At 42.8% G+C, this 26,350-nt stretch overlaps 1 protein-coding gene across 1 annotated transcript; it reads left to right on the forward strand.

Annotated features, from left to right (window-relative positions):
• The first annotated feature begins 3,377 nt into the window (after positions 1-3,377).
• On the forward strand, positions 3,378-26,350 carry DGKE (diacylglycerol kinase epsilon). The gene is made up of 12 exons (XM_059148168.1): positions 3,378-3,546; positions 3,994-4,466; positions 12,680-12,839; positions 16,414-16,533; positions 18,322-18,465; positions 18,732-18,889; positions 19,234-19,285; positions 20,412-20,525; positions 21,984-22,055; positions 24,231-24,358; positions 24,589-24,700; positions 25,266-26,350. Exons 2-12 carry the CDS (start codon positions 4,012-4,014, stop codon positions 25,467-25,469), a joined length of 1,719 nt encoding a protein of 572 aa, XP_059004151.1. The 5' UTR covers positions 3,378-3,546; positions 3,994-4,011; the 3' UTR covers positions 25,470-26,350.

The raw sequence follows: 26,350 nt of genomic DNA on the forward strand, positions 1-26,350 counted from the left end.
GTCCTTCAATATGTAAATGGATCAAAAAACTGTGATAATATTCCAGACAATGGAATAGTATATGGCACTAAAAAGAAATGAGCTATTGGGGCCCCTGGGTGGCTCAGTAGGTTAAACATCCAATTCTTATTTTAGGCTCAGGTCATGATCTCAGGGTCCTGAGATGGAGCCCCATGATGGGCTCAGGGATCAGCAGGGAGTCTGCTTAAGATTCTTTCCCCTCCCTCTCTCTCTGCCCCTCCTCCCCCACTCATGGGCACATGCGCTCTCTCTCTTTCTCAAATACATAAATAAATAAAATCTTTTTTTTTTTTAATTCGTTTTTTACTGTAGAGCCTGTGTTTTTATTTTTATTTTATTTTATTTTATTTATTAATTTGACAGAGAGAAATCACAGTAGACGGAGAGGCAGCCAGAGAGAGAGAGAGGGAAGCAGGCTCTCCGCTGAGCAGAGAGCCCGATGCGGGACTCGATCCCAGGACTCTGAGATCATGACCTGAGCCGAAGGCAGCGGCTTAACCCACTGAGCCACCCAGGCGCCCCAATAAATAAAATCTTTAAAAAAAAAAAAAAACGAGTGTCTTCCTCAGATGTGATAATCTCTATTAATCTGCCCTTACAGAGATAAATTTCCCAGATGATTTTCACTTAGGAAAGAGAGACTACGATTGTTTAAAAAAAAAACTTCCATAAGACTTAAACTGTTCATATTCTTTTCCTAAATGTGAGAATCTAAGGAGATAAACCTAAACAGAGGAACAATATATCATAGCAAAATATTAGAGACAAAGAGCCAAAAACAGAGGTAAGTTCCCAACAGTGAACTGTCTTCCTAGAATGGAACATTATGCAACTATTAGATATAAATGCATAAAAACGTGTAAAAGTTATTTTGTAAATGAAAAAAATAGTCGGACAGAGATTATATCTACCATATAATCAAAATTACATGTAGAAAAAAGCAAACCTATTTGCAAACGACATATCAGATAAAGGACTAGTGTCCAAAATCTATAAAGAACTTAGCAAACTCAACACCCGAAGAACAAATAATCCAATCAAAAATGGGCAGAAGACATAAACAGACATTTCTGCAAAGAAGACATGCAGATGGCCAACAGACACATGAAAAAGTGTTCCATATCACTCGGCATCAGGGAAATACAAATCAAAACCACAATGAGATATCACCTCACACCAGTCAGAATGGCTAAAATTAACAAATCAGGAAATGACAGATGCTGGCGAGGATGCGGAGAAAGGGGAACCCTCCTACACTGTTGGTGGGAATGCAAGCTGGTGCAGCCACTCTGGAAAACAACATGGAGGTTCCTCAAAATGTTGAAAATAGAACTACCCTATGACCCAGCAATTGTACTACTGGGTATTTACCCTAAAGATACAAATGTAGTGATCTGAAAGGGCACATGCACCCAAATGTTTATAGCAGCAATGTCCACAATAGCCAAACTATGGAAAGAACCTAGATGTCCATCAACAGATGAACGGATAAAGAAGATGTGGTATATATATATATATACACAATGGAATACTATGCAGCCATCAAAAGAAATGAAATCTTGACATTTGTGACGACGTGGATGGAACTAGAGGGTATCATGCTTAGCGAAATAAGTCAAGCAGAGAAAGACAACTATCATATGATCTCCCTGATATGAGGAAGTGGAGATGCAACATGGGGGGTTAAGGGGGTAGGAGAAGAATAAATGAAACAAGATGGGATTGGGAGGGAGACAAACCATAAGTGACTCTTAATCTCACCAAACAAACTGAGGGTTTCTGGGGGGAGGGGGGTTGGGGGAGGGGGGGTTTAATGGACATTGGGAAGGGTATGTGCTATGGTGAGTGCTGTGAAGTGTGTAAACCTGGCGATTCACAGACCTGTACCCCTGGGGATAAAAATATATTATATGTTTATAAAAAATAACAAATTTTAAAAAAAGAAAAAAGAAAACCACAGTTTTCATAGAAATTAATGGAAAAAACGTGCCAAGATGTGCAAACACAGGTTGTCTTAGGGGTGAGAGAGGGATGATCCTTCTTCCCTTTTTATAATAATAAAAAAATAATAAAGAAATAATAAAGAAAATATCTTTTCTCTATTTTCCAAATGTTCTATAATGGGAATTTTTTTTAAACCCTCAATTTTTAAAAGTATATTCTTTGTCATGGTTCCAAGTAGAAGCTACATTAAGGGCTCTACTTCAACTAGGATCCACAGACGTGTGTGGCCAGGATGGATGTGCTCCAAGCCTCACCACACCACCTCCAATACAGCCAGCCCCAGTCTTCACAATCCAAATGGTTAAATACTTAACGCTGACCGCTCCAAGTGTGTCCCGGGAACCCTCAGCATCAGCATCTCTGGACATGTGTCAGAAATGCAGATCCTCATGCCTCTTCTCCAAGAAATGGAATTAGAATCTGCATTTTTAACAAGATCCCCGGGGGGCAAGGTTCTTCGAAATGAAATAGGAGACACTCTGATGGTTTAATTAGGATTAAAGCTAATTCGGATGACCAACTTAAAGATTTTTTTTTTTTTTTTGACAGACAGAAATCACAAGTAGACAGAGAGGCAGATGGTGGGGGTGGGGGGTGGAGGGGAGTAGGCTCGCAGCTGAGCAGAGCCGAAGGCAGAGGCTTTAATCCACAGAGCCACCCAGGTGTCCCTGGATGACCAGCTAAAAGGAATCTCAGTCCCAACATTGACTTTGGAGCATCAGACATGTTTCTCTACGGGTCTATGCCTTGGTTTTCCTCATCTGGAAAATGGGGATGCTAAACTCAGCCTGGTGCCTAGCACCAGGGATGCAGTAAGCCATTATTTATAGGTCTAAATAAACGCTTCTTGTCAGGCTTGTTACAACACGCCCGGCACTCTGCGAGGGCTGGGACTCCTGGCAGAGTGCGTGGACCACAATAAGCCAACACGTTTAATAAACTGGCAAGCACTCAGGTGACATCTATTTTTTTTTACCTGGATTGTCCCATTCTTTTAGCATGTAACACTCTCAAAACTTTCGGTTTTCTCCCTTCCATCATTCGAAACCGGGCGGGCTCCCACCTCTGCCAGACAATGAGGGAGGTGGGGGAAGGTGAAGGTCCTAGACAAGGTCGCTGTAAATCACTCATGCTAGAACTTCCAAGGCTACAGCCTAGCGCGGTTCAACCTCGCGTCCTCTCTACCGCCCCCACCTTACTGTTACTCCGCCCACTGTTCTCCCTAAGCCACACCCACTTCCCCAGCTCCTTCCTCCCGGCTCCACCCTTTCCCCCCAAGGCCCGCCCCCCGAGGTCCATCAGCCCCCGCGTCCCACCTCACACCTCCGCCCCGCCCCGGGGCTCGCGCGGCAGGCCCCGCCCCCGCCCGCGGTCGCGCCGCGGGGCTCGGCGTGCGTGCGGCTCGCGGCGCCCTTCGCTGGCGTCGGCGCCCGGGCAGGCACCGGAGAAGCGCTTGTGAGCGCGGCGGCGCGAGGGCGGCCCCAGCCCTGGGCCCCGCAGCAGCGCCGCCGCCCGCGCCAGGTAGGGCTCGAGGGGAGGGCGGAGGCCGGTCGCGAGGCCTCGGGAGAGGGGTGAGCGGGTGGGGGCCTGCGGGAGGCCGCGCTCGGCCGCGGAGTGCGGGCCCCGGGCTAACGGTCACGGACGCCGCCGGCGCCGCGCGGCCCACGTGCGCCACCGCGCGCAGAGCTCAGGGCGCCGAGCTTCGCGGTCGTCTCCCCGCCGAGGGCCGCCAGTTCGTTTCTCCCGTGCCGGGCGCTCGGCGGAGCGTGACCGCGCTGGGTGCCGCCCCCTCGGCGCGGCTCGTTGGGAGCCTCCGGGGTCGAGCGGCGGGGGAGACGCGGCGCGCGCGCGTCTCCCCGGAGACAGCAGGGCCACCCGCGCGGACGGCTCCCTCGGGGTCCCCTGAAAGGCGGAGGGCGGTGGGGAACCGCGAGCCCCGGGTGGACCTCGCCTGTTTCTCTCTGTTAGAAATCGGCCTCGGACGAGATGGAAACGGAGAAGCGGCCGGCGCCCTACGAGGGCCTGTTTGCCGACGGGCACCTGGTCCTGTGGACGCTGTGCTCGGTGCTGCTGCCCGTGTTCATCACCTTCTGGTGCAGCCTCCAGCGGTCGCGCCGCCAGCTGCATCGCAGGGACATCTTCCGCAAGAGCAAGCACGGCTGGCGCGACACGGACCTGTTCAGCCAGCCCACCTACTGCTGCGTGTGCGCGCAGCACATTCTGCTGGGCGCCTTCTGCGACTGCTGCGGGCTGCGCGTGGACGAGGGCTGCCTCAAGAAGGCCGACAAGCGCTTCCCGTGCAAGGAGATCATGCTCAAGAGTGACGGCAGGGCCCTGGACGCCATGCCCCACCACTGGATCCGGGGTAACGTGCCCCTGTGCAGCTACTGCGTGGTCTGCAAGCAGCAGTGCGGCAGCCAGCCCAAGCTCTGCGATTCCAGGTAAGCCCTTTGTGCCCTAGATGGCGGCGTTGGAGTCAGGATGTTGTGGAGTGGGCGGAGAGGCCTGCCTTGATCTCTGCAAATGGCCTAAACTGCTCACTTCAAGGAAGCAAGCCCATAAATGCCCCTGGAATTGGACAGGCAGGGCAGCTTTGCAGTAGTCATTTGCTCAGATGATACATCCAGCCCCCACTCCTCAGCCAGGCTGCCCTTTTGGGTAATGAAACTTGGCACTTAGATCCCAAGGTCTCTAAGTGCTACACACTTCATAGCCACTGTGTGTTATGTGTTGGCTTTCGTTCCTGTTGATTATCTCCATTTTAAGTAAGGAGAATGGAAGTATGGACAAATTAGCTTTCCCCCAGACTCCGGAAACTGATCCTCCTCAGGATCAGCGGTATTATGAATGGGCAGTGAAAAAGGGAGTGTGGTTCCCTAGAGGCGTTGGGGGCATTATTTTCGAATATAGGTATTGGTGCTATAGTGAAAGACAGCACTTAGAGGGACTCTGCTTTTGCCAGATGGCCTTCCAGGACATGTAGCATCTCAGACCAGAGTCTTTGGTTAAGCTAAGAATATTTTAGTGGCTTCTAAATAACAGACACCAGACGAAACATTAACGTTCTTAAATACTATCTGAAAATAGGGGAAGACGCCTTTGGCTGTTGTTAAAGATTGGTAATTAGGAGAAGCTGCTTCTGCGATCATCTGCTCTCATTTTACAGTTGAGAGAATTTTACTTGGTGGTAAGATAGACCTGTGTCTGGAATTTCTAACCCCCAGTATAGGGTTAGGCATACCGACATCCTACCCTTGGCTCAGCCTTAGGTCTGGACATCTTCATTGTCGTGAGTTTTATTTCTGACAAGCAGAAAGGCCCCTAAGTGTGTTTAGAAACTAAAATAGCAGGCTGACACTGGATGACAAGTTACTTTTTTATCTTTATTTTTTATTTTACTTCAAAATCCCCCCCATCTTTTTTTTTTTTTTTTTTTTTTTTTTTTAACTTAGCATGAGCACTGTTAGGTCAACACCTATTTTTAAATCTTATTTTTAACAGTTTTACACATCAGCTTTAGACTCAAAAATTTTGAACAACTACAGAGTTTTATAACCATTGATTTTTATTTGGTATCTTTTGAATTTAGATGTTGTTCTTTTGGCATCAGTGAGAGCTAGGTTACCAGCGTCTTTAGGTAAATTTCATAATTCTCTCTATAGGTAAGCTTTAGTCTTCAAAAACTGGGATTAGTTGGAAAGAGACAATACTTGCATCTTATTCCCTTCCCTTCTTTGTGTCTGCAGAATTAGATAAAAATGGCTTCCATAAATATCTTAACTGCTTCACATACTCCTTAACAGATAATCCTAGTGCTCTGATCCTCTGCCTGAGTAATAATAGAAAAGCATATCTGACCTAGTCCCTGCTCTGAGTAAACCCCTTCACTTGCTCCCATCACTTACCCTGATGGTCTTCCGGTGTAAACTTCAAGTGCTTTCCATGGTACCCAGGGTATTATGCACTCTCCAGACCTTGCTTGCCCTTCCAGGTTTACCTGCTACCAATGGCATTAAACTTGATGTGCCCGCAATGCCGAGCTGGCTATGCCTTCCTTAAAATACCAGGCTCTTTCTTCTGTCCTTCTCTTTCTCAAGACTTTCCTCGCCTGGCTAGCTGCTAGGCATCCTTAGAGACTGGTCTGGTGCCCTTTCCTCCAGGAACCCTTACCTGATCTTCTACTCACCCCCAGGCCCCAATTTTTCCTTCTCGATGATGACATAACAGTTTGTATTTCAGTGGTTCTCAAAGTAGGTTCCCTAGACCAGCAGCATTAGCGTCATTTGGAAACTTGTTAGAAATGCAAATTCTAGTTTGCCAGATTAGTGAACAAAATAAATCATTTGCAATATTTGGGACAGACTTATGCCAAAAAATTATTTGTTTATCTGAAATTGAAATTTAATCAAGCATCTTCTATTTTCCTGGCAACCCTACTTCCACCCCAGACCCACTAAATCAGAAACTTGGTCTGGAAACCAGCAGTTGTTTCTCTAGCAGGCCCTGCAGATAATTCTAAAGTAGGGGGATGACTGCTATTTTTATGTACTTTTTACAACATCAGCCTTCATCCTTAATGTTGTATCTTCCCCTTTGTGTACAGTGAATGTGATGATCTTTTCCTTGTTCTTACCAGTTAATGAGCAGTTTCTTCCCAGCATACTAGAACCCCTCACCCATGGTAGAAATTATCTCTGTATAATTTAGGAAGTGTTTATTATTCCCAGGAGAAAAGAGCACAGTGTCCTGAGTGTTCTGCAGTGTTCTGATTTATTTTAGCCAATAATGTTATGCAGGATTGCTGTCTGCTATGACCTTTTGTAGGAATGAGATATTTCAGAAAAATAAATAAATACCTATTTAGAACCTTTAAACACAAGCCAGACTGTCCCTCTCTGGATTTTATCCAGCCCTGGCAAGGGCTTCTTCCATATCTATATCACGATCTAAGTACAAGACTTAAGAGAACTGTTAAGATTCATGTGATAACTGATTTTAAAGCCTGCAGCTCAGTTAAGCTCTGCAGAATAAGTGACAAAGGCCCTTTAACTTATACTCATTTGGTCATTATTTTTACATAGTTAACATTTATTTTGTGCCCAGGCACTGTACCAGATTCTACATTCCCTGTAGATTTTTTTCTCTCTCGTATATATTCCCGCATCTGCCCCCAATCTCTGTAATGTGTTTCTGCACCTAGTATCTTAACACCCCTTCCATGGTCTTCGTTTTCTTCTTCCTATCTTTCTTCTAACTAAAATAGAGAATCGTATTAGAAGTATTCATTACATTCTTTAAACCTAGTTCCTCATAGTATTATTAAGAAAACCTCAACTGTTGTTAAGAAAACTTAAGGTGCGGGGTGCCTGAGTAGGTCAGTCATTAGTTGTCTGCCTTTGGCTCATGTCTTGATTCCAGGATCCTGGGATCCAGCCCTGCATTGGGCTCCCTGTTAAACAGGAAACCTGTTTCTCCCTCTCCCACTCCCCCCTGCTTGCATTCCCTCTCTGGCTCTCTGTCAAATAAATAAGTTAAATCTTAAAAAAGAAAAAAAAAAGAAACTTAAGGTGCCTTTTTACTGATAAGACCTTTTCTTCATTACATCCTATCCCTTCCCCTTCACTGCAAACCACCCCCCCTACCCCCACCCCACCCACCACCCCCGGACACACTGAGTAATGAAACAAAGCTTCTGACTTTGAGCTGGGCCACTTTAGTCTTGGCTTTGATCTTAAACTTTACCTTTCTGTGTTCTCTTGTTAAGTATTTATTCATTTTATTCATTATCTGAAACAGTGAAAGATACCAGGTCATCTTCTAGAGTAGAGGTGGGCAAACTTTCTATAAAGAGCCAAAACTAAGTATTTTAGGCTTTGCAGATCCTCACTTAACTCACTGTCCATCATAGTACAAAACCAGCCCTAGACGGTGCATAAATGAAAGGGGGTAGCTGTGGTCTAATAAAACTTTATTCATAAAATCAGGTGAGAGACATATTATTTGTAGTTGGCCAACCCCTGTTTTTGTGGAAATATACACGACCATCTCAACCCTACATATAGTTCTTCCGCCTCCTGCAGCAAACTAAAGAAGAGAGCCACCTCCAACAAGTAGCTTTACAGAAAATAATAAACATTGTTGCCAGTAGTTTCTTTTTTCCCCTTGTAGAGCTCTTTTTTTTTTTTTTTTAATATTTTATTTATTTATTTGACAGACTGAGAAAGGGAACACAAGCAGGGGGAGTGGGAGAGTAAGAAGCAGGCTCCCCACTGAGCAGGGAGCAGAACAGGAGGCTGGATCCTAGGACCTCAGGGTCATGACCTGAGCCGAAGGCAGATGCCTAACTACTGAGCCACCCAGGCGCCCCTTCTTTTTTTTTTTTTTTTTAATTTTTCTTTTAAGATTTTTTTTATTTCAGAGAGAGAGTGACCGAGATAGCAAGAGAGAGCTTAAGTAGAGGGAGGAGAAGCAGACACCTGCAGAGCAGGGAGCCTGATGCAGGGCTCGATCCCTGGACCCTGGGATGACCTGAACTGAAGGCAGACCCTAACTGACTGAGCAACCCAGGCGTCCCTATAAAGCTTCTTTTTAAAAAAATAAAAGTTATACTCCTGTACAAGAATGGCACATAGTATGGTGATGTTCTGTATGTTGATAAAGGTTTTAGTTACATGAAAGTGTTCATTTGTCAAAACTCAGCAAATGTACTAATTAGCATTTCATCACATGTAAATTTTATAGCAAAAGAAAAAAAGCTATAAATAAATGATGAACTCTAGGTAATGATATGCCTGCTTGGTGAGGCATTTAGGAAGTATCCTGATATCTACAGTTTACTTGAAATACACCAAAAATTAGGTGGGTTAATCGATGGATAGAAATGTAACAAAGCAATTACAGTAAGATATTAATGCTGAAATGTAGGTGGTAGACTTACCTATGTTTACTGTAGGAAAAAAATTCTAATGCAAAACATTTTAAAAATGAGACTATCCTTGTATTTTGAAAATACTTGTTGAAGTATTGAAAGGTGAAATTTCATAATGTCTGTAATACTTTCAAATGATTCAGCAATATATGAGTTCACATTGAAAGATAAAGCAACTGTGGGAAAAATACTAAGAGTCAGAGTGAAGGTAATTTTGATATATATTTTTTTAAGATTTTTATTTATTTATTTGATAGATCACAAGTAGTTAGAGAGAGAGGGGAAGCAGGCACTCCCGCCAAGCAGAGATCCCAACGCGGGGTACTCGATCCCAGGACCCTGCGATCATGACCTGAGCCGAAGACAGAGGCTTAACCCACTGAGCCTCCAGGCGCCCCTATACTTTTGACTTCTGTGTGGGTTTAAAATTTTGCAAAGTAAAAATATAAGCAATTAATCAAAATGACATGATTGTTGAAACTAAACTATCAAGACATTATTAGTAATGTCTTATTTTCCCATTAGGTTTGAAATCTAGGTCAGGTTAAACAGTTATTACAAATACATAAAGAGACCAGTCGCAATTTTGAATATGAAATTTGTAAGGAAAAGTATAATGTTGCACAGCTAGCAAGCATTTTAGCTCTACCTTTACAGAGCAAAGGCTGATAATAGCCATCATTTTAGGTAACAGAATCTTTGTGAAATTTATGAGAATGTAGTAAATGATAAAGGTGTCCCAAATCAATGGGGATAGAAAAGATTATTTTATGAATCATGCCAGGACAGGTCCTCTTTGGGGGGAAAAGTGAAATCTTCATATTGCACTATATACCAAGATAAACAGCAGGTGGGTTAAAGCAGTGGCTCTTAGTTCACAGATGGCTAAGATTCCAAGAAACCTGGACACTTTCATGAGATTCTCAGTGGAACCTCTTGTCTCAGAAGAAGCACCAAATTAATGACAGAGAGATGAGAACTGAGTGTCTAGTTTGGAAATAGTGAAGGACTTCAAAGCATAACAGCATTTAAATAAACCACAAGGGAAAATAGAGATCTATCAAAAAATGACATTCAAAAGTAAACTTAAAAGAAAACTGAAACAAATTTGCAATAAATGTGACAGAAAAGAGGTTGATATCCTACATCAATAAAAAGTGCATGCAGTTGTTAAAAGCTAGTAAAAGATGAATATAGGACCTGAATCAATTCACAGAGACAGAAAAATATTCAGCTTCTCCTAGTGATCAAAGACCTCCAAATTAAAACAAAAAAAAGTTTTCTATCAAATCATCAAAAAATTTAAAATACTAATGTGCAGGATAAGCAAGTATTAGCCATGATGAACATCTCCATTGACAACAAGCACACTGGACAGACATATATCAGTCACTATTGTATTTTTGAAATTAATGTACATATTATGTGTCCACTATACTCAGAAAAATTATTGAAGAAAAGAATCTTGGGAAAATGCATGCCCTTTGAGTCAGTAACTTGGTTTAGAGGATTCCAGAGAAATAATCTCATTTATGTTTATGGTTGTTAATCATGTTGTTTATACTTAGAAAAATAAATTATCTAAATGTCTTATATTTTAGGGTTGAATACATTATAGTACATCCATGTGATGTACTATATATGTTCTTTACAAACCATATTTTTTCTTAAAATATTTAATGACATAGGACAATATTCCTGATAACATGGAAAGAAAAGTATTGTTCCGCTCCATCTACATCATATCTCTCCTGAAACACAAGCGTATATGCACAATAAAACTGAGAGGTGCATCCAAAAGTTAAGAGGAACTGTCTTTGGATGATTTTTATTTTATGTCTTTTTGATATATTCATATTATTTAAAATACAATTTTAAAAGTTTATACAGGGAGCTTATCAATATATTCTGGTTTTTAGAAACAAGTAGTACAGCAATACAGAAGAATATAGAATAAAAGGGAAAATGTTCTTCTCATCCCTCAGCCCTACTTTTTTTCCCAGAGGACAGCAGTGTGAAATATTCAGAGGGACCCTTGCAGGTTATTCTCAGTAACAGTACCCAGTTTGCAAGTGCCTGGTGCACGCGGTAGGTGGGGGTGGGAGCGTCGGGGTGCAGTAAGCAGTTTGCTGTGGTTTCTCAGGCTTGGTTTGAAAGCGAGTACTAACAAAACGTACGTAAGTTATTTTACAGTTTTCTAACAGATCCTGCAGATAACACTTCTTTCAGCAGTAAAGAGGACTCCTGAGTCTATAGCAGTAATCACTTGGCAAATCTGAACATCCACCGGAAAAAACAACCTTAAAATAGAAGTCCAAAAGGGTTGACCTTGGGCGAAAGACTTTTATCCTCTTTTTTTTTTTCTCTTAATTCATTTAATTATAACCATTATTTTCTGTTGGCCTGCTTTTGTCTGTAGGGTCAGCTCTGTCTTGTCTGTGAGTGGATTAAATTCTTAGCAGATTAATAATGGAAACCCAGGACCTTTTCCAGCTCTACTCCTGTTTGTTCCCACACACCCATCCAGAGAGGCACATCTGAATGGAAATATTTCTGTGTGTATTTCAAATGCAAACGCATAGACTAGTTTTGTATTAACTGCCAACAAGAAATGGACTATTGTGCTATATTTAATAGAGTGTTCACAAATGGTCATAGAGGTTTTTAATTAAGATTCAGAAACAGTGTTCCAGACCCACTTTTGTTTATGTGGATTATGTCCACTGGCATTTACCATGTTACACATTAAACTGAAAAATTGTGGGGTGCTTAATTGGCTCAGTTCAGCCTAGGTCATGATCTCAGGGTCCTGGGATCGAGCCCTGCATGGGGCTCTCTGCTAAGCCAAGAGCCTGCTTTTCTCTCTCTGCCTGCCTCTCTGCCTACTTGTGATCTCTCTGTCAAATAAATAAATAAAATCTTTTTTAAAAAATGAGAAATTGTTTTAATATTTTTTTTAAGTAATGTAACAAAATACTGTAATGAAAATTTAATGAGAGGAGCAACAGTTTGACTTTTCTGGTTTAGAGGCCACCTAGATTTTCTTGTCTGCTTCTGCATTGGATCTGCACACTCTTGAGAGAAGGAAGATGGAATAGCATTTCAGAATTATTGTTAAAGTGATTTTTTTTTTTTTAAGTAGGCTCCATGTCCAATGCAGAGCCCAGTGTGGGACTTGAACTCACAACCCCGAGGTCAAGACCTGAGCTAAGATGAAGAGTTGGACAGCTTGGGACCTTTGGGTGGCTCAGTCAGTTAAGCATCTCCCTTCGGGTCAGGTCATGATCCCAGGGTTCTGGGATCAAGCGGCGCATCAATCCCCCTGCTCAGCTGGGTGCCTGCTTCTCCCTCTGCCTCTGTTGCTCCCCTGCTTGTGTGCATTCTCTCTCTCTGACAAATGATTAAAATCTTTAAAAAAATAAAATAAAAAAGGGATACAACAGAAGTCCCTTATTATTAAAGTGATTTTAACCTCAGAGTCATCCTGAAAGGATTCTGGGGAGCCCTAGGGCACACTTTAAAAACCACTATTAGATTACAGTGCCAGGTATGTTCAGACTTGATTGTTTGTTTTCACTATGCAGAGTTATAAATCTTTTACTTGGTAGATCTTATGTCCAGTGGTGATGAGATTACTATTAATTTTTTGACAGGAATGATCTGTTTACAAATCATTAAAATTATGGTTTAAAGTTAACTATTGTCCTTGTTTCTTCCTTCCCTCAGGTGCATTTGGTGTCAGAAAACAGTACATGATGAATGCATGAAAAGTAGCCTGAAGAATGAAAAATGTGATTTTGGAGAATTCAGAAACCTCATCATCCCCCCAAGTTATTTGACCTCTATTAATCAGATGCGTAAAGACAAAAAAACGGATTATGCACTGGTAATCAGAGTTCTATTTTCCTTATGTAACTGGTTTTCATAGAGCCGTTTAAGTCAGAGTGCGACAGGTACCGGGCACTGAGGGAGGAAGCCTTACAGCAGGCCGGAGAGCCCTGCTTAGTTTTCAGGGAGGTGCCTCAGAGTCTAAAGGGAAATTGGAAATGTCCTCTTACCGGTTTCCCAGTCCCCGCCTGCATCTAAGTCACTTGGCGAGCTTTTTGAGAATGCAGAGTCCCAAGTGCGGTTCCCTCACTGGGTTTGAGTCATTGGGTCTAGAGCAGGTCCCGGGAATCTGTATTCCTTTAAGGTCTTCAGATGACTCATAAACAGCCAGCCTTGAAATTCATTATTACTATCCATGAAAAGAAAACATGGATTTTCCTCACACACTGTTCTAACATAATTTTCCTACTTGGAACTTTATGAAGGGTGCCCAGAGATAAGTTTACCTTGCATTAGCTACTCCTTACAATTTGTGAACACTGAAGTGTCAGCGACACTTTGCAGTATGTGTATATTTGGAAATTGATATAAATGAATCTGTCAGTCTTTGTTATAAAAGGAATAACTATAAAAATTTGCCTGTATTTCCTACTTGAATATGTCAAAATAACTGAACTATTTTTTTTTTAAGATTTTATTTATTTGAGAGAACATCTGAGGAAGCAGAGGGCCAGGGGGAGAGGAAAAAGCAGACTCCCTGCTGAGCAAGGACCCTTGACTCAGGGCTTAATGCCAGACCCTGGGATCATGACCTGAGCTACGGGCAGACACTTAACTGAAAAACCACCCAGGTGCCCGAATTGAACTATTTTATTTTGAAATTAAATTTTGTGTCTTTTCCAAATTAGGATTTTAAATCTTAAATGTCATCTTTGTCAGTATTCTACTAAAGAAAAAGGCATTTTATTTTATTTTTAATTAACATATGGATTGTTTCAGGGGTACAGCCTGTGATTCATAAGTCCTACACAGTTCATAGCACTCACCATAGCACATACCGTCCCCAGGGTCCATCACCCAGCCATCCCATTCCCCCACCCCCGTCCCCACCAGCAACCCTCAGTTTGTTTCCTGAGATTAAGAGTCTTTGTCTCCCTCTCTGGTTTTGTCTTGTTTCATTTTCCCTCCTTTCCCCTATGATCGTTGGTCTTGTTTCTGTAATTCCTCATATCAGTGAGATCGTGTGATAGTTGTTTTTCTCTGACTGACTTATTTCACTTAGTATAATACCCTCCAGTTCCATTCACATCGTTGCAAATGGCAAGATTTGGGGGTTTTTATGGCTACATAATATTCCTGTGTGTGTGTGTGTGTGTGTATCACATCTTCTTTATTCATTCATCTGTTGATGGACGTCTAGGTTCTTTCCACAGTTTGGCTATTGTGGACATTGCTGTTGTAAACATCTGGGTGCAGGTGCCCCTTTGGATTACAACGTTTGTATCTTTCGGGTAAATACCCAGTAGTGCAGTTGCTGGGTTGTAGGTTAGCTCTATTTTCAACTTTTTGAGGAACCTCCATGCTGTTTTCCAGAGTGGCTGCACCCGCTTGCATTCCCACCAACAGTGTAGGAGGGTTTCCCTTTCTTCGCATCCTCACCTACACCTGTTGTTTTCCTGACTTGTTCATTTTAGCCATTCCGACTGGCATGAATTGGTGTCTCATTGTGGTTTTGATTCGTATTTCCCTGATGCCGAGTGATGTTGAGCACTTTGTCATGTGTCTGTTGCCCATTTGGATGTCTTCTTTGCCAAAATGTCTGTTCATGTCCTCTGCCCATTTCTTGATTGGATTATTTGTTCTTTGGGTGTTGAGTTTGATAAGTTATAGATTTTGGATACTAGTCCTTTATCTGATATGTCATTTGCATATATCTTCTCCCATTCTGTCAATTGTTGAAAAAGACATTTTAAAATTTAAAAACATCGGGGCACATGGATGACTCAGTCAGTTGAGTATCTGAGTCTTGGTTTTGGCTTAGGTCATGATCTCAGGGTTATGAGATCGAGCCCGGGCCCCTCACTCAGCGCAGAGTCTGCTTATCCCCTTCCCCTTCCACCCTGCCCCCAGCTCATCCATGCTCACACTCTCACAAAATAAATAAAAATCTTTAAAAAAAATTTTAAAGCATTATGTTTAATGTTATGATACGTATATTTTTTAAAGATTTTATTTATTTAACTGACAGATCAGAAATAGGCAGAGAGGCAGGCAGAGGTGGGGGGGAAGCAGGCTCCCCGCCCAACAGAGAGCCCAGTGCGGGGCTTTATCCCAGGACCCTGAGATCATGACCTGAGCTAAAGGCAGAGGCTTAACCCACTGAGCCACCCAGGCATCCCTATGATACATATTTTTTAAATGTACAATCCCCTAATGTATCTAAATTCAATCTGAGATCCTTAGGAATGAGAATCACTAAGTAAGACTGTGGAATATCTCCATTCATGTTCACATCCACAAGGAGAAGGGGCAAAGAAAGAAATGGATAGGTTAGAGGAACATGAATTTCATTTGACTTTGGCCTTTGTGCAAATCTGGATTCTTGAATCTGAGTACCCCACTTTTAAAATTTTTTTAATTAAAAAAGAAAAAAAACTTGGGTGCCTGGGTGGCTCAGTGGGTTAAAGCCTCTGCCTTCGGCTCAGGTCATGATCCCAGGGTCCTGGGATCAAGCCCCACATTGGGCTCTCTACTGGGCAGGGAGCGTGCTTCCTCCTCTCTCTCTCTGCCTGCCTCTCTGCCTACTTATGATCTCTGTCAAATAAATAAATAAAATAAAATTTTAAAAAAACTTGAAAACTGAAATACATTAGAATACATCCAGAGGGCTGCCTGGGTGGCTCAATTGTTAAGTGTCTGCCTTCGGCTTAGGTCCTGGGATCGAGTCCTGCTTTGGGCTCCCTGCTTGGTGGGAAGTCTGCTCTTTCTCTCCCTCTCTCCCTCCCCCTGCTTGTGTTTCCTCTCTCACTGTGTCTCTCTCTGTCAAATAAATAAATAAAATCTTAAAAAAAAAAAAAATACATCCAGAGGAGGACAGTCAAGGTAAGAGAGCAGAGAAAATCTGTGTTCATTCTGTGAACAGTTGAAAGAACTTAAAATGGATCACCTAGGAGATAAGACTGATAAAAGATCTAATGCTTCAGGTGTTTGAGCACAAATTCTATGGAAGAACAAATAAAATTATTTCTGGTAGCTTTAGGAAGCAAAATTAGAACAATGAAGAAAAGTTACTGAAAGACATTTTTAACGCCATTTAAGTCAAAACTTGCTAACAATTTGAGTTATTAGTAGAATGGGCTACCTTATTAGTTCTTCCTACATAAGTATCCAGGAATCACCAAGTGACTTATGTAGAATAATGGAGAAGAGAATTAAGTGCAAGTTAAATCATTCATCTCTGAGTTCACTTTCCATTCCGGGAATTCTTTTGATTTACATATTGTATTCATTTTACTGGGATCATTGTTCTTCTCCCAGCAAATTTACAGCGCTATTGTTACCAGGAAATGAAAATGGTATTCCTCAACATCTTTGAGATATTAAACCCTTTTCACTCACATTAATGTTTTTAGCTAGCCTCTAAGCTTGGAAAGCACTGGACACCATTAATCATCCTGGCCAACTCTCGTAGTGGAACTAACATGGGAGAAGGGCTGCTGGGAGAATTTAGGATCCTCCTAAACCCAGTCCAGGTAACTAAAGAGAAAAGTTTCCTTCTGTGGTAGTTCTGTCATGTTTAGCTTTTCATTTTCCCTCATTGTAATGGTGGTTAATGTTTTAAAACAGTAGACCTTCAATTATAGAAAGAATTTAAGAAATATCAAGCCATTCAAATATATGGAGAAAGAGGTGCTCTGATGGTGGGGATATAAAATGGTGTAGCCACTTTAGAAAACAGTGCAGTAATTTCTTGAAAAATTAAACATAAATTCACCATACCACCTGCCAATCCCATTTGTAGCCACCAACCCAAGAGAAGTGAAAGCATGTGTCCTACAAAGACTTTAATGCAAACGTTCATGGCAGTAATATTTATAATAGCCAAAAAGTGGAGAAAACCCAGCTGTCCATGGGCCAGCAAATTGATAAAACCAAATTTGTCCCCACACAAGGGAATATGATAAGCAGGGACATAGTATTGATACGTACATGTTACCAAGGGTGAGCCTCAAAAACCTGCTGGGTGAAGGAGGCCAGGTGCAAGGACCTAGAGAGTGTGGCTTCACTTACAGGACCTGTCCAGAAAAGGCAGGTGCCCAGAGACAGGAGGGGAGTGGCTGCCTGAGGCGCCCGGACCTTAAGGGGTCTTCTCGGAGCACGGATAATGTTCTAACCTGGATTGTGGCGGTGGATGCACGACTCAGTAAACTTACTAAAAATCATTTAATTGTTCATTTTAAATGGGCTGATTTTAAATAAGCATTTTGTTACATATGACTCATACCTCAATTAAAAAAATAAGAATAAAGGATCATACCATTGAGTTTACATGGTAGTAGCTTCTGCTTTGAGAAATGTTTATAAATAACCCATGCAATGATCAGAAAGGCATTCACTTTTTCCCTTCCAATTTGTATTTTTCCCCTTCAACAATGTACAACTTAAGGAAACTATAAAAATAATAAAAAAGGAAAGAAAATCACCTGTAGTTTCCCCACACAAATACATCTGTTGTTTTCATTTGTCTGTGTTCTTTCCATTCATTGTCTCTGCATCTCCATATTAACATTACAGTAATAATCCAGATTAAAAATTTGTATTTTTTATTTTAAAGGATATTTGTCCATGGTGTGATGGACATTCACATTACATTATTATCACATTACATGTGATAATTATAAATATAATTATGCAGATAATTAATTAAACAGATATGTTTACCCAGTCTCCTGCTATTGGAGGTTGAGTCTGTCTCTAAGACTATGCAACGGTAAATAAGGCCACATTGGACACCTTTATAAACAGACGTTTTCAGTTTTTGAAATATTTTCCTAGATCATTTACAGAATTACAGTTATGAAGGATCTTTGCATCTTTATGTCATTTTATGCATATTGCAAAACCGTTTTCCAGAAATGTGCGCTCAATTGCACTAGTAATGGATGTGAAGAATCCAGTATAAAGTAGGAAGTACTGGTTAAAGATGAACTTAGCACATTCTGGTTTCTTGTGAATAGGAAGAAGGCAGTGTTGTATAATAGATACACTATAGGATTGAATTTGTATGTCAGCATGTAATTATTGGGGGAATCACGGGCAAGTCACTTAACTTTCCCGCGCCTCCGCTTCCGGGTCACCAGAACGAGGCTCACGCGTTGTAAACAGGGTCAGTGTCAGGCTGCGCTGCAAGGAACGTCAAGAGTCTGGCGCCTTGTGAGACGCATGGTAACCGGGGCTGTCCTCCTGCTGTGTCTGTACTCATCTCATGAGTGGAGGTTGGTGCTGGATAGAAATAATTTTTCCTTTTCTTTCATTTCTAGGTTTTTGATGTAACTAAAACACCCCCCATCAAAGCCCTGCAGCTTTGCACTCTTCTTCCCTATCACTCAGCCCGGGTGCTCGTCTGTGGAGGCGACGGCACGGTGGGCTGGGTCCTGGACGCGGTGGACGAGATGAAGGTTAAGGTATCAGTCTTGAAGGGCTATGTGCCTCTCGCAGCAGCAGCTCTGAGAGGCGGTCTTTGGGTTCTGTTTTGTATTATGCAGAGGAATGTTAGAAGACATTGCTGATTTTGAATCTCATGATTAAACAGTTCCTGTAACCTTCAGCAAAACAATGTGCAGTTGTTACGTTGTTGTCTTTTTTGCTTCAATCTAGGTGTTTGACCAAATACTGTGAGCCTACAGGTGGTCTGAAGAGAAAAATCTAACCTGTACCTCCCGTTTTCTAGGGACAAGAAAAGTACATTCCCCAGGTCGCAGTCTTGCCTCTGGGAACAGGCAACGATCTGTCCAACACCCTGGGCTGGGGCACGGGGTACGCCGGGGAGGTCCCGGTCGCACAGGTCTTAAGAAATGTGATGGAAGCAGATACAATTAAACTAGACAGGTGAGTGGTATCCCCCAAAAGGTGGATTTCTGGAGCTTTGGGAATATTGTTTGGTTTAAAATGAAGACTTGTGTAGCTCTCCAGTGTAATGGAAACAGATGGTGTTACTTGTACTCATCCATGGGTGCTGGCCTTTTATCTTGTTGCTGTACTGTGCTGTGATTGAAGGACCCGTGAGGCTGAGGACTTACCTCAGAATTTGCATCGTTGCTTAGATGTGCTTAATTTTTCAAATGTTCTTTTCATAGAAGAACCTCATCTCCAGGCATCCAGACTTGACTGGTAATAATTATAGTTAACTGGCAGTTAATTTGGTAGTAATTACCTTTTTTTCATTTTTTTAGATGGAAGGTTCAAGTAACAAATAAAGGGTACTACAACTTAAGAAAACCCAAGGTATGTGTCTCAGGCCTCCGTTGCAAGCAGCTTCTCAGCCATGAGGAAGTGGCCTTTGTATGGGGCTGGCAGGGTGCTGGGGTACAGAGATCTGGTGCTTACTGCCTCAAGGGCCAATCATGGAGCAGAAGAGGAACCCAAGCACTTGGCCCCCAAGTCAGACTGAAAAGAGGTTTGTGGGGGGAAACAGCAAGGGTGCTCAGTGCATCCCCAACATATCAGGCAGGAGAGATTCAAGGGGAAGCAACGTGTGAGGTGGTCCTTACAAGGGAAACATAATTTAGATCAACAGAAGAAACAGAAGACTCCTAGCAGAGGAAGTAGATCCTGGGGGAAGCAGATCCCGGGCAGCAACTACTGCAGTGACAGCAGCTCTGTATTTTCTGGCAGATATTCTGGGGATGGAGCAAAAATAGCCTGGAAACTTGGCACAAGGGCAGAACAAGGGGCCTCTCGGCAGGAGGCCCATCAGGAGACGTTCTAGAGGTGGAATTGAGGGAGACCTGGCAGCTGATCAGTATTAGGGGAAGAGAGAAGATACATGTTATACCACATTTCTGGTTGTTTTGTCTGGGTATATGGAAATGACTTTAAAATAAGAAAAAGCGTTTCATGTTTAAGAGGAAAAGGAGTTTGATTTGGGGCATCTTGACCTCGAGGCTGTGGCACATTGGACAGGAGTTGGAAATGCAGGCTTAGAGCTTAGGAGCAAGACAGCTGGAGATGGAGACAGGGGGTCCATGCAGGGTGGGAAATAGATGAAGTGGGGACCCTGCAAGTTGCAGTGAAAGTACAAGGCACATGTGAGGGGAACACAGGCATGCAGAGCCTGGATCCATAGTAGAGCCGGTGGGCGGGGGGGTGGGGGATGGGGACATGATGCTAAGATCTGAGGTGGTGTAGCATATTAACCAGAACAGCAAAGTGAAATTCATATGGATTGTTAGCGGTTTTTGAACTGAAGCTTTATTTCTGGAAACTTCACTGGATAGCATCAGCTATAAGTGAAAAATGCAGAAAGTACTAAATTTTCACAAAGAATCATAAAGACTGAGATTTACATATTTGACATTTGTCACAGACTTAGACAAGTATATCGTGTTACTTGCTCTTACCCCTTCCACAGGAATTCACCATGAACAACTATTTTTCCATTGGACCTGATGCTCTCATGGCTCTCAATTTTCATGCTCATCGTGAGAAGGCACCCTCTCTGTTTTCTAGCAGAATTCTTAATAAGGTGTGTTGGATAAAATAACATTTCCTGCTTATCACCGAAGGTACAGTAAAAATCAATAGTTTAATTCTATCTAGCACTCTTTCAAGTAGATTCAGATAGAACTGACTTATAGAAGCATGTACCTCCTCTGTTTTGTATAAGACTGTCAAATTAGATCCTGAAATATATTTTCTCAGAGTATTTTAGAACTCTGACAAACTTTTTATAATTCAGAGAATATTTAACAGCATATTTTGTTTAGGTGGCAGTGCTTATCTTACTTAAATGGCAACTAAAACTAGAAGGATTTAGGCAGGAGAAAGTTTTGTTGAAGTCATTAGTGGAAAAAAAAGATTCCTTTGCCTTCAAAAAACTTCAAAATGCAAATGAAGTAAGAGAAGGAGCAGTTTGTTTACCATGGCTTTTAACTATGTTCATGACTCTGATTTCTAGTACAGGTGATTTCCTTTGGTGGAAGTTTGATTTTGAATTTTTTTTTTTTTTTTTTTCAAAGATCTTGTATCATTTGAGAGAGAGAGCACAAGCAGTGGGAGAGGCAGAGAGAGAGGGAGAAACAGACTCCTGGCTGAGCAGGAAGCCCAACTCGGGACTCAATCCCAGGATCCTAGGATCCTGACCTAAGCCAAAGGCAGATGCTTAACCATCTGAGCCACCCAGACATCCCTGGGATTTTTTTTAAATGACTTTTGATAATTGAGCAACAGGATATGAAAATTAAATGCAAAAGTTTTTCTCCTGGTTTTATTTCATGGATGGATGAATGGATAGAGAGAGAGAAAGAGAGAGGTTTTTTTTTAAGGTTTTATTTACTTATTTGACAGAGACACAGTCAGAGAGGGAACACAAGCAGGAGGGAGTAGGAGAGGGTGAAGCAGGCTCCCAGGGAGCCCAATGCAGGGCTCAGTCCCAGGACCCTGGGATCATGACCTGAGCTGAAGGCAGACACTTAACCAACTAAGCCACCCAGGCACCCCTTATTTTACAGATATTTTAAATTAACAGAGTCCCCTCTTATTAATATAGTTACTACTAAGGCAGGAAGTGTTGTTATTTGTATGATTAGTAATTAGCATCTCAGTGCTTCCATCAACCTTTCTGTACTCAAAAGTAATTATAAAATGTTCACTAGATTGATCTGTATTCAGTAAGTAATCCCAATTATTAGGAAAAGGTAGACTTTTTTAAGTTTAGTATATTTCTTTATAAAATGCAACTTTTTGGATAAACTGGGAGAATATACCATTTTGGCATGAACCACTCCTATCTCACATTCCCCCTGAAAAATGGGCTAATTCAGCTCAAAAGTAATAGTGCCTGTTCTTCCCATGAGAATCTGGTCCACTCTAAGGAAATGTGGCTCAACGGTCATGTCGGGAAACTTTGCTAACAGTATCTTTGTGTTGCTGCCAGGGCTGTTTAGGTTGCTTTAATATCCCCTTTTCTGTCTATTTCTCATAGGCTGTTTACTTATTCTATGGAACCAAAGACTGTTTGGTGCAAGAATGTAAAGATTTGAATAAAAAAGTTGAGGTAAGCTTTTAAAGTTTTAGGTGATCTCTGGATTGTCAACTTTTTTTTAACAAAAATGCTGAATTTTCTGTTAACATATTTTGTTGACATACATGGAGTATTTATTGTGTGCCAGGCAGTTTATTAAGTGCTTTCTACACATTGTCCCCCTAAATCGTCACCACTACCCTGTAAGGCAGGTACTGTTACATTCCCATCCTGCAGAGGAGAAAATCGTGGAATTAGATAATTGGCCCAGATTTACATATAACCGGGACTTGATCCCAAGTTCATCCACCTCCAGTCTGTTTAATGCTGAACAGCTTCCTTTCATACTTGATGGCACACTCGAAGCAGTCTCACACAGTGCCTGACTCTTCAGGAACTCTAGAGGAGGTTTAAACACAGAGTGTAATTTCTGTTATGGCTGTGAGGTGTGTCTGTCTTACGTACTAAAACAGAGTGAAGATGCAGGAGCAGTAAAAGTAGGATACTAACAAGTGCTCATGCTGCAGTATCCGAGATGGCAGAGTCTTGCGCGTAGTCCTTGCTTGCTTCCAGAAAGAATCTATAACGGTGACCGCACTGACAAAGATATCAATACTGAGAAGCCTAGAACTGGTAAATTAAGTCAGAGGGGAAGAGCCAGGCAGATAGCTTGGGAAAAGAGAGAACAATGAGCAAGCAGTGTGAGGAGCTTGAGGATCGTAGGCCAGGGAGGGCCGTGGCCTGCAGGTGAACACCAAACTCACAGACTCTGCAGCCGAGGCATGGGATGAACAGCACGGTTTGCCATAAAAACAGTTCCCTTCCGCTTTATCATATTTCCTTTGTCCTGGGCTCTGATAGCATTGGTAGAGTGAGGCAAACATGGTGTAACCCTTTATTTTTGTGTGTGTCTGATATTTTATTTATATAAAAATTATTTGTGAAGCCACCTACCAAATGCCAGGCACCATCTTAGGCGCTGGAAATGCCGTGATAAACCCCTCGCTCTGTTCTCTGTTCACTGTGCCGTGAACTCAGTGAGAAGATGCTGAAGCCACATTGCAGTACAGTGTGAGGGGCGACATGGTAAGGAAGGTATTCGGTCTTAGGAGAGTAAGTAAGAGCAATGCATAACCCAGGGGCTGAGGAAACTGTCTAGGGAAAGTGACTGTCACCAGTCTCTCTGGAAGACACGACAAGGGAGAATCTGAAAATTCAATAAGAAATAGCTAAGTGCGAAAGGAGGTGAAAATTGTTCTAGGCTGGGTGACCCTCTTGGGTCCCCACCCTCTTTGGGAATTCTTTTACTCTATCATTCAATAAACTTAACTGTCACTCAGCAAACGTTGCTTTGCTGCCCCATCCCAAAAAAGAGAATCGAGAATTGTTCTCGGCTGAGAAGAGCATGTGCAGCAACCCAGAAGTAAGAGAGAACACGGTGTATTTGTGTGAGTTCAAGCTGGAGGATCGCTTGCGGGACAGAAAGTGGCGAGAGCTGAGGCCAAATCTCTGAGGGGCCGTATTGGCCCGTAAACTGGGATTTCATCCTGAGCATGAGTCAAGCACCGAAGGGCTGTCATCAGAGGATGGCATATCTGCATTTTGTAAGCGCCTGTCGCACTGCTCTGGGATGAGGAGTTTCAGGGGCCGCGGTCGGTGCAAAGTGTTTGGTGGGCAGTGGGTCACGCATATCTGGCCCGGGTCCTCTCCCGGACCAGCAGCCTAGAGCTGTCAGCACTGAGGTGGTGGGTAATGATGTGGCGTTGGCTGAGTTTTTCCTCCAGAGGCTGCAACCTGAGGAGAGCGAGGAGCCCAGGACATGGCGTGAGGCAGGAGTGGGGGCTCTCGGTAGTGACTGAGAAGGAGCACCCAGGAAGGACAGTCCGGCTCCCAGAAGCCGAGGAAGGGAGTAGTACAGGAAAAGAGTGTTGGGTGCTACTGCAACAGCATACCAGAAAAGGCTGGGAAAAGATACTGAGATTTAACAAAAACTGTGCCATTTTACCTTGGTTAAAAAAAAAAAAAGCTATAATTAACATATTATAGTCACTGAACAGGAAGGCAGATTCCTTGGGGGTGGTGGGTGGGCAGTAGTCTCTTACACAGGCATCTCCCATCCTGCGTGGACGGACGTGGGCGTGAATCCTGAGTGGCTCTGTCTGGAAATCACATGCCTCGTGGTAACTAACTGCTCGGATTTCTTTAAAGCTAGAGCTGGACGGCGAGCGAGTCGAACTGCCCAACCTGGAAGGTATTATAGTTCTGAACATCGGCTACTGGGGCGGTGGCTGCAGACTGTGGGAAGGGATGGGAGACGAGACTTACCCTCTAGCCAGGTAGGTACGCTTGTGGTCACTTGTGGCATGTCATGTTTCCTTTAAAGCAGCCTGTCCCTTCTTCTCTGTAGACCGTTCATATTTTCTCTTCACCGTTTTCTCTTTTGCATAGCTCATTAATACGAATATTTAACCAGTTGATTGTCTGCCTCGGTGAAAACGTAGTCATCCTCACGGGGTGATTTCCTTCATTTCCTCATGTAGTCCATGTTTCCTTTTCCCGCCTGTAGACACGACGATGGTTTGCTGGAGGTCGTTGGTGTGTATGGCTCTTTCCACTGTGCTCAGATCCAAGTGAAGCTGGCAAACCCTTTTCGAATAGGGCAGGCGCATACAGTGCGGGTAGGTGAGATGTTGCTCTGTGGTTCATATGTACAGAGACTACTGGTCCAAGTCCGTTTCTTTTTTTTTTTTTTTTTTTTTTTTAAGATTTTATTTATTTATTTGACAGAGAGAGATCACAAGTAGGCAGAGAGAGAGAGAGGAGGAAGCAGGCTCCCTGCTGAGCAGAGAGCCCGACGCGGGACTCGATCCCAGGACCCTGAGATCATAACCTGAGCCGAAGGCAGTGGCTTAACCCACTGAGCCACACAGGCGCCCCCCAAGTCCGTTTCTAAGCCACTGATCTGTAGAAGATCGATCTGCCCGCTACGGCTTCCCTTGAACAGTGCTTTATAGGCCGCCCTGTGGCTCAGCCTCCACTAAGGCCTGGGAGTGACCAGGGGGCGTTGGGGGGTGGGGGTGGAGAGGCTGGAGCTGTGGAAGAAACAATCTCTTAAACAATTGCTGAGGAATCTGAATAGGTTCAAGAACTAGCATTAAGGGACTGTGGATAATAATACTTAGGAAGACCTTTCCAAACTTTGGGGGATTGACTTTGTTCTAATTATTTGTTCCCTAAAACCAGTTGATTTTGAAGTGCTCCATGATGCCAATGCAGGTGGATGGGGAGCCGTGGGCCCAGGGGCCCTGCACGGTCACCATAACTCACAAGACGCACGCACTCATGTTGTATTTCTCTGGAGACCAGACGGATGAGGACATCTCCAGTACTTCAGATCAAGAGGACGTAAAGGAAACCGAGTTGACGGATGAGGAAATGCAAGTTTAGAGTAAAATCCACACGCAAGCAGATACGTGGTCGTCCAGAAGTTAGAAATTCCTTATCAGCTGTTTAGTCTGAATTTCACCAGTAGTATGATGGGGATACATTTATGTAAATAGCATTCCAGAAACAGCCAAATTTCCGGTTGTTTACAGATGCCTGTTCCTTTTTCAGGAAAACACCCCAGTCATATTGTACTAACTTTAAAAAGTCACAGAACGTTAATTACTCGAAGGTGAGGTGTTTTTCGGGGCTTCTTGTTTGAGAGTGGGACTCGCTCTGAGCCCTGCCCCCCTCATTCCTTATTCTCAAATACACATTGATGGGCCCATTACACGTCCAGCAAGATGTAGGTGGAAAAATCATTGCCATCTTAATTCTTAAGGGGTAACACAATAACATTTTAAAAATGAACCTGCTTTTTTGAGAGGAGATGATGTGTCCAGCCAGCACGGGTAATGCGGGCCTTCCTCCTGCAGCTTGTCTCTGAGCTTTCTGCAGCCCAGCAGAGCAGATCCCTGCGGATCTATTTCCAGAAAACCTATAAGGAGAAATGTTAAAGAAAGACAATACTTAAATTTTTGTTGTAATTTTTATCTTGAGAGCATTTTCAGACCCCCAAATGTTGCTTGCTTAACCCTATTAATGACCACGTTGAACTTGAATTCAGCATCTTGTTTATGATCCCGTGTAGACAGAAGACAACCACATAGGTGAATTGGTGAAGGTTAACATTGAGAACACTTTGGATTGAAAGTTAGGGTTTTCAAGCTGGATGGTTGACGTGTTTCTCCTGAAAAGAAGACAGTATCAACAATTCAAAAAAAGTACTGCAGAAAATGTATTAGTCATAGTAATTGCTCAAAAACTTCTAAAAGTTCAGTGGT

This window comes from Mustela lutreola, chromosome 15 (assembly GCF_030435805.1).
Source record: "Mustela lutreola isolate mMusLut2 chromosome 15, mMusLut2.pri, whole genome shotgun sequence".
Lineage (NCBI taxonomy): Eukaryota > Metazoa > Chordata > Mammalia > Carnivora > Mustelidae > Mustela > Mustela lutreola.